Raw genomic sequence first — 14,481 nt, forward strand, 5'->3', positions numbered from 1 at the left:
GATGTTTTGTAAAGGGGCAAAACGCTAATCGATGCAACAAACGCACGCGGCCGGCTAGGCGAGGCAAGGCCTTATGATCAATTATTATTTTTGAATAAAATTTGGTTTAAAATAAATAAATAAAATTTATTTTTTTTAGTGCGCTCGATCGGTAAGAAACTACCGACCGAGCGCCTACAATCCGAAAAGTTGAATCTGTTTTTTGGCTTTTTCTGTCATGGATTGCATCCTTAGGCCATAAGACGTATTGGTTGAAGTCTTAGGCTATATATATGATCAGTTATAACGTATAACTACATAGAAAAACATCTGAAACGTAGAAAAACCATCTGAGAAAGTAAAACATCAGAGTTTTTGCTTTCGCTGCGATTTCCTCCCTCTCTCTCAAAAGAAAGTTGTTTGCATATTTTAGTTCGCTGAAGTTCGAGATATTTTCTGTGTTAATATATCTCGTTCGCAAAGTCGTTATATCTTAGAGACGATTGCCGCCAATGTTGAGCACTTTTAACGGGCAATTTCGTTTTGCGGATAGAGAGACTCTCTCGCCTCGACTTATTCTTCTTCCTTTTTTAATGAAAATGACTTCATTAAAAGAGGGCAAAAATACAAGATACACTGGGCATCCCCAAGAGATACACAATCTCAAATAGACACCATCCTCATGGATGCCTAAACACAATCAATCACAGTCTATTTGAGGAACATAAGGAATACATCTAAAAACTAAAATCTAGACTCTAGCGAACATTTCTTCCACAACTGGGCTAATGTCCTCGAACGCAGCTCTGTTACGTGTCGTCCACACCTGGTACACAGAAGCTGCTAATGCTACCAGTCTCATCTTTGCTATTTTCGAAGATCCCCTATACTGCCTCCTATAAGCTTGCAAGATAGAATGTTGTGAACTCATGATCTTCTTCATGCCAAGCCACTCTCGAACTCGGTTTCATAATCCACTAGACACCCTACAACGAAAGAATAAATGTGCATTTGATTCATCCAAACTCTTGCATAATGGACAAATACATGTGCTTCCGTGCATGTAACGCAATTATGCAAATTTTAACAATGATATCAATCATTAAATTAATTTAATTTATACCATATGATTTTGATGAAAAAAAAGTAAAATTAATCGTCGAGACATAATTACGACTCACGAGATTATAGTTGAGTCAATAAAAAGTACATGACTACCGATATCCGAAGTGAAATTGGCATTTTGCCTGTGATTTAATAATATAGTTCATTCGTGAATAGTTTGTGGGTGACGCATGTTCCACAAGTATTTTTTAAATAATAATTTCGTATTCTAAACAATTAAATTAAAATATGACAATTCTTGTCTTTTTTTTTATAACTGGTGGTATTTGTCCATGTCTGCCCAATTGCATTAATTGGTGAAAATGTTGTTGTCTTGGCCGTGAAAGGTACAAGTAGCACAAGGACACTCTCGTTTTGAAGAAAACACCCACGTGGAAGAAATAAATAAATAAAATAGAAAATCAATAATGCTAGCACTTGCACTTATTTTTTTAAATTGGTTTGAGTGAGTTTTGAGGGACATTATGGTTTATCTATGCCGGGAGGATCTCAGTTTATGATCATTCTTTTTTTTTTAAAAAAAAATCAACTAAAGTCTAAGGCCCGAAATTTATCATGCATATGCAATGGTTATGCCAAAAACTGTAAAGTGTAAACGAATTAAACAAGACTCAAATGATCGCCAGGGCTTGCCAAGCAATATACCGTTCAATTTACTTGAATCTCCTCTTTCACAAAAGGTTACGAAACTTGGGGCTGGGGAATTTGGGGTTTTTTGTTCGTCTTGTACGCGTACATACATAGCTTTAATACACAGAAAGTCAGCTTCACCGCAGCACCCTGCGAAAATTCGAACGCCGTCAAGTTCTCTCTGTTTAGAGATTCACATAAAAAAGGAGGAACACTTTCAAGTCACTGTTTTCCGGGCATAGTTAATATACATTACTTTTCACAATAACTCATTGCCAATATAAACGTATAAATTATAATCAAACTGTTTTCCAGATGCACAATTAGAATTCGTAGAATCATTTCTCTAGAAGAAATAGGCCAAAGGATTGTGCTATCATTAAACACATCCATGACAGACAAGCAAACTGAAATTCACGTCCAGCAAATAAATAAAAAAACTTAACTCCAAATAAAACATATAAAAGCACCTGCAATATCCTCATCCGCTGTTCTGACGTGTCTCTGAAATTACATATGAAAAAATTTCATTCCATTACAGAAAATGTTGAGTTGGTTTGGGAAGAAAATCTCAGTCAGCAGTGGTCAAAAGTGTGCAAAGTTCCAATTTTATTTGAATATATATTTCAGGGCGCCAAAGATGCATGAATGGCGGAAACAATGGAAGAAAGCAAGTATACACGCACTTGCAGCAAGGTTTATTTCTATTTTGGAATACAACCTCCTTTGTGAACAAGGGAAAGTGGGTGAAAATTCTCTGTGCACCAGAAAATTTGATTTTCTTACTCTACAAGTGGAGAGAACTTTAGTTCAGCGCCTTTTCATTCGCATTTAGCTTCTCTACACCGCATTATTCATCTCTTCTCCACAGTTGCTCATATATGTTCATTTGCAGCATCCTCCACACGTTTTCAACAATTCCACGGGACAAATCATGATATGCTCGCATTGAAGCTTCACGGCGTGCTTCCAGAAGTTTTGCATCACCAAAGAGGTTGCTAATAGCTTCTACGAGCTTTTCACCAGAAACCTGCAAATAATAAAGCATACATATCACATCACATCAATGCGCCAATATATAAGGGCAAGTAAAGCAAATTTTCACCTGGGTCACAATAAATTAATTAGTCCAAACGAGGATGATGAAATAATTAAACAATTACAGAAAACACCATTATTTTCACTTGGCACTCTGAAGTTTTCAACAAAGGTATGCAATCACATAAACAAGCATATGATACAGATTCACAGATTGCATCAATCAGAAGTTCCACCAAGTAGGGAATACAGATGAATGGTCCTGTTCGATTCAGTACTACCTCTGCTTCTTTTACTATTATAACTATATAGCTGGTCAATATATCCAAGGATATATATATATATATCAACTCTTTGGCGTTGCTATGATAAAGTGTGACCTCACTACTACCCACATCAAAACCCATACAGAGGGTTCATAAAAATCAAACCAGCTCCTGATAATTAGTGATTAAACTAGAGTTTCCCTAGCCATAAAGAGTGACGATTTGTGCAATCTAGTCCTTCATGTGCCACGACCATCTGTGATAACAGCTCAACTCTTTGGCATTGCTTCATCAACATTTAACAAGATATATTATAAATATAAAATTTTGTCTCACAAAGGTCATTTGGTCTACCTGGATAGAGTACACAAAAGTCAATTGATACACACTTTCCAATCATAAGGTTCAAATAATAAGCATGTGCCACCCTTCAAAAAAATAAATAAATAAGCATATGCCTCTTAGCTACTTATATTAAATGAAATGATGAGCAATAGTTCATCACTTTATTTTTTATATAAATCACTGAAAGCGTTTGGAACTAGAAATTTACTTGAGCAGATAATAAAATAAAACATTGATGATGAAAGCTGATTTAGATTTAGGGGTGGAATCGGATCGGGACCCGTCCCGTAACCCCCTTACCCGATTCCCGTCTCGATAGGAATTGAGATTTTTTTTTCTCCCGATCCCGCACCCGAAAAGTGTCTGAACCCGAATGTTCAGGATCCCGAACATTCGGGATCCCGTCGGGTCGGGAGAGGGTAATCCCGAATTATTTTTTTTTAAAAAAATTATATGAAAATATTTTTTTAAAAAAATTATGAAAAAAATCAAACAATTTTTTAATACATTACAAATAAATTAAATTTTTTTATATAAAACCATTAAAAAACTAAAACATTTTTTTAGTACATTATAAATAAACTAAAACAACTACTTAATTAATAACATATAATTATTCATAATAATAAAAAAACAAAATAAAAATTTATAACTCGATGTTAATATTAAAAAATATAAATATAATAAAAAATTATATGGTATATAATTATAAAAATATTAATATTAAAACATAAAATTTTAAAAAAATTATTTTTTTAATTAAAAATTATTATTAAAAAATATTATTTTTATATTCGGGTCGGGTCGGGAATCCCGTCGGGAAGAGTAGCCTATCCCGATCCCGAAATTAATCGGGTCGGGAAAATTTCGGGTCGGGCTCGGGTTGGGAATCGGGACGGGTCGGGATTTATATAAAATTTGATACCCCTATTTAGATTCCAAAGGCAAAACATGATACAAGAAGTAGATGCAAAAGAATATAGTCATACACATTAGAAGTTTACTACCAATTCTCTACACCTGTATTACTGAGAGAGGATTTGATCGCTGCATTTCCAAAACCATGTGTCTGAAATGACCAATGTGATAACCTGACTAACAGAAGAACCCAAACAATAAAATGTCGAAAAATTATTTATTTGAACTAGTCTATGAAGCATATAAAAAAGAATTCACCTGTCAAAACAGCACAGCCAGCTGCCGCAGCTTCGGCTATATTGTGGCCTGTTAACCCTGGTGAAAACGAACCTCCTATTACAGCTATTGGTGTTAACCTGTAAAATTCTCGCAACTCGCCTAGGAAAAAAGTAGAAAACTCTGTTATAAAGCTCCGTGATGGCAAGTGATGAATATTATTTTAAAAGTGAAAATACTGCTAAATTCCAGAATCTATGCTTGGTCCATCATTGAAATGGCAAGTGTCTCCTTTGTTGAGCGAATTGTTTTCAGGAGACACTACTTATATATATATATATATATATGAAAAGTTTTCAGCTGCCCAACCATTTCTGCCCAACTCGTCCCCAACCACTAAAACCCAGTACCGGGTTTTAGTTTTTTATTTTATTTTTCGCATCACTAAAACACGGTACCGAGTTTTAGTGGTCGGGGACGAGTTGAGCATCATTGGTTGGGCAGCTGAAAATTTCTATATATATATATGCATGTATATGTTTATATATATGAATTTAAAGAATGAACAAGGCATCTAGAAAAAATATTTCCCCTGGGTCTCTTTCTATGTTTTCTCAGAGTTTCAAAGCCTTCCAGGTTTCTAGAAAAAAGAGCATGAAATCCAAGTCGCCAAGGTGCCAACATCATTGAAACACCATGGTGGCAGCCTAATTTAGCTACCGATGCTGAATTTACACTTTTATTCTACTAGTAACTGAAAGTATAGTCCAAATGTGTTTATTCTCTTTAATTTATCAATTCTGAAAAAAAATAACGAGTCAGACTTGTAGATGGAGCATTGGTCAGACTTGAAAAAGCCTATCGCTAAAATTGTTGGATGTTGAACTTTTTCGGGAAAAATGGGATAACTAAAGATTTATCCCTCGTTTTTACCCTCACAATAGATTTGATCCTCATGCTAACAATTGTGAAATTTGGTTACTCAACTTATCCAATCTGAACATATATGATCCCAATGGTCAAATTCTTTCAAAATTTAAACAGCCTTCCCATAAATATGGCAACATAATTTCCATTTTAAATCCTAATATTTACCCTCAAAACAGATTCAATTGTCAATATGCTCAGTTTAACAGAATTGGTCTTTCGAATTTGAACAGTTATAGCTCTATGTATCAAATTTTTGTCACAATCCTTATAGCAAACCCATATATTATATGGTACATATAAATTTTCTTTTTATGAATTTGGTTCTGTTTATCATCTAACTTTCGGAAGAAGAAGGTTTGGAGGAGGGCTTGTTTATCATTTTTTTTTCTAAAATTGAGTCTCGTATCTAGGCTGTGCCTAGGCGGGAGGCGGCCATCTACCGCACCGACTTTGCCCTAGGCGGTTATGTAGGCAGCCAAAGATGAGATGCGGCGGGCGAGGCGAGCTGGTTTAGAGTTTTTAGACGGTCAAAAAGTCAACAAATTTTTTTTAAAAAAACCCTAGTTATTAATACACCCTCTCTCCAAAATATAATAGTCAACCCAATCACTCACAAGTGCCACAAGCCCTACCTCCATCCGCCTCAAACCCGCCGCCTCAGCCAGCCCACTAGGTTACAACTTTTAATTTCTAATAAATTCTTGTTCTAATTTCAGAACTTTTATAGTTTTATTTAGTTCTTTTTTGTGCCTTTATTTTATACATATATTTCATGATAACATATAATTAGGTATAAAGAATTCAACCACCGAGGCAGTAGGCGGTCGGGCCACCGCCTACCGCCATTTACAACACTGGCTATAAATTAAAATAATGTCTTTTGTCTTACCATGAAGAAATAAGAAAATATTATCTTACCCTAATATTCTCTAAAAGCAAAACCCCAAGTTTCTTTCTATATATTACCCTCATACATACACCATGAGAAGAAAATAGATAAATCATGAGTGCTTTGGAGACAAATTCATGTCATATCTAACATTGATAGATAATCCTATATGCGTGCGTATTTGTCCAGCAGAACTTCAAAGATCAGTATCACAAGACAAACTAAACAAATAGAGAGGTCACAAAAAGCCAAAAACTAGTAAAGCTCATTTTATGGTCGTTTGGCTTTTCAGTCAAGAAGGAAAAGAAAGAAATGCATCATGTTATGCTTCACGTCAATTAGATAAGTAATGATAATCAAATGAGATAATGATTATTAAAAAATAAAAAGAAAAAGAAATGAAGTTTGATAACCTGATCACAGATTAAAATAAAAAAATAAAAAAAGGCAAAAAATAATAAAAGGGGATGCCATTAGCACTAAGAAGTACACCTAATGAGTCGATCACATATAAATTTGTTCCAGCAGTGAGTTTATCATTACGTGACCTCAGACCCACACAAACTTTTTCCTTCTGAAATTTCTGCATTATTAGAGCAAAAGCACGTAAGTTGAAATTAACTAAAATTTGGTACAAGAAGAGCATAGGAATTTCGAGCGTATGAGATGCCAAGGCACCTCAGGACCAAGCAGAATGCTCAAAATGTGTAGTCACGTCTAAAAAGGCACATAATATTACTGTAAGTTCAAGATGAATGGTTATGAAAAAAAAAAAAAAGAGAAAAAAAAAAAATCAGATGAATGGTTATGGCCATAAAACCGTACCAGAGCAATAGCTTGTCCATGCCGTGGTTGCCGTGGCACAATAATAGTGACCAAGTCTGGATGCTTTTTCTTTAGGCTGTTATGAGCTCCAATAAAGACTGTAGATAGTTTCACAGGCATTAAATTTACAAGACATGCAATTTTTTTGATGGCAAGCAAATCATGTCTCAATACAAGTAACTAAAAGCAATCTTGTCCGGTTAAGAATGCTTGCGTGTGAGAAGTACACAGATTGGTGACCCATGACCCCGCTGCCATATGATCAGATTGGTTGGGTGAGCCGTAAAAGGTAGACATCAGATCATAACCGGTAAAACCGATCTCTGATGAAGACAGCGCCAACAGCAAGGATAAGACTGATCTTTGTGAGGATTTTTGAAATTTTGTGTTAGCTTGATTAATATATACATGGGTATTAAACCCAAATTTGAATTCCACATTGATGATTATTATTAATTGAAAAATTATGACATTTTTATAATTGTCATTACTTCATTATTTTCTATCATAAACCTTTTGTATTCTTGTAATGGCTTAAGAATTTGAGAGGTCTCCCATTCCTCTTTAGAGAAGTTATGTCCTGAAACTTGAGTCGTCTTAATTGTCTGAAAGTAAGCATAAAGCTTGCTTCAAGAAAATATATTTTTTTTGTTGAAATAGTAATACAAATAAAGTTCAAAAGGCAAAAATAATTAAGACAAACGTCAAGATTTGGTGAATTTGAGAAGGCGTCAAAATCTTTTCCTTCAAATGTTTACCTTCTTCTTCATCCTTGTGAATTGAAGAAGCCATCCACACCTTTTTATTGATAAGTTGTGCTTGAAACTCGTCCAGATCTCTCTTATTTCTTTTCGAAATGTCAAAATCCTGAAATGCTGAAAACAAAGAAACGAGAAATGGATTCGAGATTAAACTGAATTATTTTAATACAGAATCAATTGCGACATGACATCCTAATTATGCGATTCAAGAATATACAGCCACCAAAATGCATCACACATCTTATCAATGTAGACTCTACATCATACAAGAGCTGGGACGATATGTCAACATTAATAGAAGGGTCTATTCAAAATAGTTTTTGTCGTCAATAATTTAAAATTTTAAAAGAAATTAAATTAAATTAAATAAAAACACCATCATACCGAATTTGAGATCTCCACAAAAGTTAATGATAAATGGCGTAGCTTGCAACAGCTGAAAGTGAATTCCTTGGGTTGTACTCTTTGACACAACATGAGAATAAGAAATCAGTTAGAATATAACAAAAAAATATAAAACTCATCGAGATAAATATGATTTATTGACTACATACCAATGGTAGAATCAATGAAAATTTTGACAGCATCAATGTGATCAATGGAAGAACCAAGGGTCGAGACCAATTCCGAAAAGATTTTTGAGACATCCGTCCGTTTATCAAAGATAGAGCGATCTAAACAGAAATTAATGGGCAACAATATTAGTAAAAACAATCACAAAGATTACATCATGACACTGGAGCAAATTTAAAAGATAACGTATTCCTCTTGCTATCCAAAGAAGTGACAGAACTTGAGAAAAGGTGCACAATAGAAGATTTTTAAATGATCTATGATCATCTAGAATTAATCTGGATTACATTGTACAGAAAAAATACCTGTTGTGTCTTAATTGAACAACAACAATGAATATATTGATATGGGATGGAATAGCTTACATTATTTCTTGCAGCACCCATAATGAGATTTGGCCATAACTCACTTTCTATAAGCATGATTGCATTTGGTTTCCAGTAGTGAAGAAAAGTGTCCACAGCAGTAGGGAGATCCAGTGGAGCATACTACTTCATATACACAAGGATAAGGTCAGAGGGTATTGTTGTTCCTATAATATACACTGTCGAGTATTCACCCTCTCTTAACTTCACTAAATGTAAATGTTTAAAAAACCATAACGAAAGAGTAAATTTGATTATTAGACAAAGAATAGTTGTCCAGAATAAAGTTTTAGTCAAATATAAAGAATAAGAATCAGATCGAGATTCTTGAAAAGCCTCCAGAAAATGCTTTAAACTGGGAAAATATAGAAAAATATAAAATTTCAGTACCTGATAAATGACATTGCTAGGAAGTATGTTCTTTATAACTTCACTGCAATTGATGAGGCAAGAAGTGCATTAAATAAACAATGAGCATGGACATTCAGATGCTGAATTTCAACAAAATCATCGAAGAAGAGGATAATAGAGAAACATAAGTGAATAATGTCATTTGATACAGGAAATCAGTCATTCACATTTCATCAAAAGATCAGCTTTGGCCAATTTTTCTGAAGTCAAGACTATATACAAGGTACTGATTAAAATAGTATTTTTTAAAACCATTAACCTTCGGAAATGAGCCAGTTCTCTGATGGAGCCCGCAAGCCAAATTCTAGCTTACATTCGTTAAGCTGTACTGATACATGTCGAAATTCTATTAACTTAATACTGACCAAAGTGCAGCCTAAAAGACAGAAGGGAATGCAGATTACAAAGGTTGTATTGCATGAAGGTACATGTGTTAAGTAAAACTAAACTAACCGACATGTGCATGTATACAAACGAGAAAAAGAATAGATTTGTTGGTAATTCTTGGCTGAATAATATTATTAGGAAGAACAAAATGAAATTGGATTGGCAGTGATTAAATGTGTGAATTTGTGATCATCATCAATAAAATAGGTGTCACCTACCCACAGCTTCTAAGTCAAGATAAGACAAACGCCCAGTTGATGTTTCCATTAAAATTCAAGTCTTTGTGTCCAATTGTCCGTGTAGTCTCTAGAATTCAACAATTACATGCATCATTTCTCAACTCTCAAGTAGCAAAATAATGTCAGAGTAACAGTCACATCAGTTCTTCCAAACACAAAAGAACCACAGCTTCATAGTAAGAAAAATTGTATCATACTTAATAGAAAAACACTGAAAAAAAAAATTTCATCACCAAATCGAAATCAAATTCTACCACCAGATAACTCTTGCAAAATTTTAATACACAAAACCAATTACCAATCGAAGAAATTTTACCAATAGGATACAACAATTACATCCCAATAATTTGATACGGTTTCCAAGAAAGAAACATATTCTATATTAGGCACCGACTAACCGTAAATCTTCAAGACTTAGATTCAAATAGCAATAATATTTCAAGAAAAAGGCCGTAAAAGTTTTTTTGGTAATAACAACAAAAAATTTCCGATATTCAAATAAAAATCAAGAAAATTTAAAATATTCAACCGCAGCAAATCCTTACAAAGCTGAGGCTGTCGTAGTCGTCATCAAGACAGTAACATCCGGCCTCCTTTCCAAACAGCACTTGATCACAGGAATCGCGGCTAATCCTTCACCTGTTCACCAATCATTATAAGATGGGAACATAAAATTTAAAAAAAAAAAACAAGAACACTTGAGAATCAGATTATAGAGAAAAACAACAGCGACATGATTACCTAATGAAACGGCATGGAACCAAACAAGACGACCGTTGGGGCGGCAAACAGAGGGCATGCCGAGGCGTTCGCGCCATCGGGAGGGATGTTCTCGGCCTCGGAATTTGCGCCACCAAAGATGGAGGTGAACCAAGGGCGATATGCCGTAGCTTAGAGCTCTGTAGATTTTGTAAACTATTACGCCCCTGTTACTCGACATTTATTGAATGTTTGCCAGGTTCTTCCTCGTAAACTTTTTTCTCCACTAAATCTTTCCAGTTATTTTGGAATTGAAAATAGAAATGTTCCACTTCGATTCCTTACTTCGTACTCGTATTGTATCTTAACACTCGAGATTTTGATATACTTCATCATGTATATGCATCCACATATACACAAATCATCAAATTGCCCGTCTAAACAACAATCGGCATTCGCCACGAAATTAAATTCTTAGATTCATCGCCGGACAATTGCTTAGCGATGATGCCATCACACGAACCCTAATTTCGCGACAAAGATTAGAATTAAGCTTAGCTAAATTTTTGTCCATGCCTGCCTTGATTGTTGAAATTGAATATTGATTCAGAAGGAGAGACTTCAAATGATGGTGTACAGGGGTAGAAAAGAATGGTATTTTATGGGCCTCCTTAATCCAGACATAACACAATCGTTTTATCCTTGGCCCGTAAATCATATGAAGGCCCACGTAATTTATCTAGCACAGCCCTTTTTATCTGGCCCAACTTGGGGTTTCCCATTCCCTGTCCAAAAAACATTACTGGATTATCTCTGGTTTGCCCGTTAAATAAATTCTGGGTAAGGCTATCGTTAGTCTCAACAAAGAAATGGGCTTTGGCCCATTATCCCTAAAATGTTGCGTAGGCATGTAAATTTTGATGAAGTTGCTGGCCACCATAGCACGTACGGGAACGTGAATAATGAGGAATTAACTTCTTGACGAATTTAACAATCAATTATATTTATTCCATCCAACGTCTAAACTATCGAGGTTGGAACCGACGACTAACTTATGTTCATGTTATTGACATATTTGACGATGAATCTTTATTTTGGCATCGAACAACCCCTGCCGGTTGTCATGTCCGCAAAAATCCGTGTCAAACGTTGTATATGGTGCCGCCTATCAGGAGACTCTCTCCATCTTACACCGTATATACAACAACCAGAGAGGTCGTCTAATGATTTGAGATCATGATCGAGCCAAGTTTGGTTCAAATTTGTCAAGTTCAATCATAACAATGGGACCACCTCCCATGTATATTTTCATTAATCATTAACCACTTCAACGTAATAGTGGTTTTCCCATAGATAAATAAAGATGGTAGCTTTTTGAAGTGAGTAATGTTAAGAAATTAGTACTACTGATGTTTTAATTACAAGAAGTTGTTATCTAATCCGTACATTGCTAAAAGCTACCCTGTCTAATGGGAATTTCACGTGTCATCGATGTGGAGGAATAGGAAATAATGCACGATCTAAACCGATGTGTAATCAGTAATGTATCGAGTGTTAGACTTTAGATTTTATAACAGGATCTTTAGCATTCACATCAAATTATCAGAATTGTTGTAAAATATACCCGAATCCATATTGACGAATTCGTTTGGATGAAGCCTTCCACAACCAAATCTTCTTTAATTCTTTACTGATCAATCTCACGTTAATCTAGTATAGAATATCCTGAACTCTCTCTTGAATGGGAAGAAAGAATAACGATCAAAACATATTTATAGATTTGGTTTGGGGACTACAACCTTTCAATGTGTCCCTTTATTGTACTCTTTCAAAAGAGCTCATTGGTGACACCCTTTCATTAGAATCCCATCAATCCTAATATACGTTTTCTACACATTAAATTTCATACATATAAATAAATATTGGATCAGCTTTATAAATCACTTATTGGCCCAATTAAATTAGATAGTATATAATATAATTGATATCAAAATATGCAAGCCCAACATTATATAGAATAAAAATTCTAACAATCTCCCACTTGGGCTTCATATGTTTCTTGACCAATTATATTATACAGACTTTAATGCGCAAAAATAACTATCTAATTTCCTTAGCAACAATCTGGTCCATTTCCTATATCAGTATGGAATCAAAGCGATCTTTGTTACATTTAATTCGTAACTAGATCCATCAATAGTCACCTTACTAATATATTCAATGACATAGATCATATATGGATGTGTAGCATGAAAATTATATGCAATGTGATCAACATGTCTATTTTCAACTAGTCCAACTTTATTCTTTAAAGAGATAAAATAAATCATAAGTAATATTCAGAGTTTAAGAATCGAATCATATAATTTATTCTGCAAAATACATACAAACATAAAAAAAATTATGTGTACCAAGAACATCAAAATACAAACTCCCACTAAACATGTACATCATCAAATAGTACAACACCCATATGAGCAGTATGCTCATGAAAGACCTTAGGTGGTAATCCTTTAGTAAGCGGATCCGCAATCATAAAGTTTGTCCCAATATGTTCTATAGTAACTTGTTGACTCTGAACTCTTTCTTTAACAACAAGAAACTTGATGTCTATGTGCTTCGACTTCGAAGAGCTTCTGTTGTTATTGGAATAAAGTACAGCCGAATTATTGTCACAATATATCTTCAATGGTCTTTCAATATTTTCACAACACGCAGCCCAGTGACAAAATTTCGCAACCATATTCCATGATTAGATGCCTCGTAACAAGCTACAAATTCTGTAAGAGTGGGTGCCCAGTGAGCCAACTGTGTGGCTATGGGCTTTGTTGACTCTTTGTATAAACAATCTTTTGTTTAATATTATTTACACTTTTATGGCAATGACTTTATATTACTTCATATTGTTATATTGTGATATACTATTGTTGTTTTGATAAAGACCTTGAATATACTATAGTGTATGTAAGATGTGGTAGAACATGGAGATGTCTATCATGAAATACATCTTATAGTCACTGTATGTTCTAAAACCGTTCCTAGTCGATTGAGCCGTCCGATAATAAGGATAAGGATCGCTCGAGTTTGAGACTAGCATTTGCGATGCGGAGTACCACGTTTCATTGGTAGGGAACATGGAGATGTTCGAAGCATGCAAATGGATATTCATAGGATGAATAGTCGAACTACCCTATCCGGACTTTCCAAGTGGTTATCACTTATCGAGTGGATAAAGTCCGCGGTTTTGGTTGTACACCATTAGTCCTTACGACTTGAAACATCATGGAGACTCTATATGCTAGTACTGTGCTTTGACTCGTTTACCGACTCTGAGGGGGTCATCAGGTGTCGAGATTGGGTACAGTTACGACACATATAGGAGTCAATGCATTGTTGTCAAGGATTCACCACATACTTGCGAGTGTGGATATCCCATGCGATGTCACTAATTTGATCTTCAAGATGCATTGCATAGTTATCGAATCTTGAGCGACTCTCGATATACCAATGGTTGTTGATTCGATCGGGATATATGGATGAAGGGACCGTACTGTACGCTAACCAAAATCTACTGGTTCTTGTAGGCACTATCAGTGATACCTAGGGAATCATGGGGCGATGTTGCTAGGCGCTTTACCATGATTCGTTGGGCAAGTCGGAAAGTGTTGTTCCGAGTCACAAGGAGTTGTGAGCCCACGGCTAGCTGTATCCCTGAACCATTGAGGGTCACACAGTGTAATGGAGTTTTAATCCCCGTTGAGATAGTTAAATTTAAAGAGTTAAATTTAATGAACTAAGGAGTTGGACTTCTTAAATAAGAGTAAGGGAGTAGGATTTCCTAAAATGACATAGGGATGGACATTTTTGGAAACCACTGAATTCGGA

General features: G+C 35.0%; 1 protein-coding gene across 10 annotated transcripts; it reads right to left on the minus strand.

The window, feature by feature from the left end:
* Window positions 1-655: 655 nt before the first annotated feature.
* On the minus strand, window positions 656-11,189 carry LOC140880313 (probable 3-deoxy-D-manno-octulosonic acid transferase, mitochondrial). Of its 10 annotated transcripts, none has more exons than XM_073284644.1 (14): window positions 10,639-11,189; window positions 10,443-10,536; window positions 9,251-9,293; window positions 8,861-8,983; window positions 8,477-8,596; window positions 8,307-8,385; window positions 7,920-8,036; window positions 7,162-7,259; window positions 6,829-6,919; window positions 4,560-4,679; window positions 4,404-4,474; window positions 2,205-2,764; window positions 1,750-1,884; window positions 656-965 (listed from the first exon to the last, which is right to left on the minus strand). In XM_073284644.1, the coding sequence occupies exons 1-12, from the start codon at window positions 10,835-10,837 to the stop codon at window positions 2,585-2,587; spliced, it is 1,335 nt and encodes a 444-aa protein (XP_073140745.1). In that variant the 5' UTR covers window positions 10,838-11,189; the 3' UTR covers window positions 656-965; window positions 1,750-1,884; window positions 2,205-2,584. The 10 variants fall into 10 exon arrangements, with proteins under 10 accessions (XP_073140745.1, XP_073140744.1, XP_073140743.1 ...); XM_073284645.1 differs by lacking the exon at window positions 656-965 and having other exon boundaries at window positions 1,610-1,884; window positions 2,181-2,238; window positions 2,521-2,764; XM_073284646.1 differs by lacking the exon at window positions 656-965 and having other exon boundaries at window positions 1,611-1,884; window positions 2,205-2,238; window positions 2,521-2,764.
* Window positions 11,190-14,481: the final 3,292 nt, after the last annotated feature.

This window comes from Henckelia pumila, chromosome 2 (assembly GCF_033568475.1).
Source record: "Henckelia pumila isolate YLH828 chromosome 2, ASM3356847v2, whole genome shotgun sequence".
In the NCBI taxonomy this organism is placed as follows: domain Eukaryota; kingdom Viridiplantae; phylum Streptophyta; class Magnoliopsida; order Lamiales; family Gesneriaceae; genus Henckelia; species Henckelia pumila.

Bases quoted from the DNA above. Each gene is read 5' to 3' on its own strand.
- LOC140880313 (XM_073284644.1), bottom strand. From the start codon at position 10,837: ATGTCGAGTAACAGGGGCGTAATAGTTTACAAAATCTACAGAGCTCTA. The intron at 9,294-10,442 runs GTAAGGATTTGC...CATCAATTGCAG, and splicing joins ACTACGACAGCCTCAGCTTT to TGAAGTTATAAAGAACATAC. The intron at 4,680-6,828 runs GTGTACTTCTTA...CTTTTTTCCTAG, and splicing joins ATATGTGATCGACTCATTAG to GCGAGTTGCGAGAATTTTAC.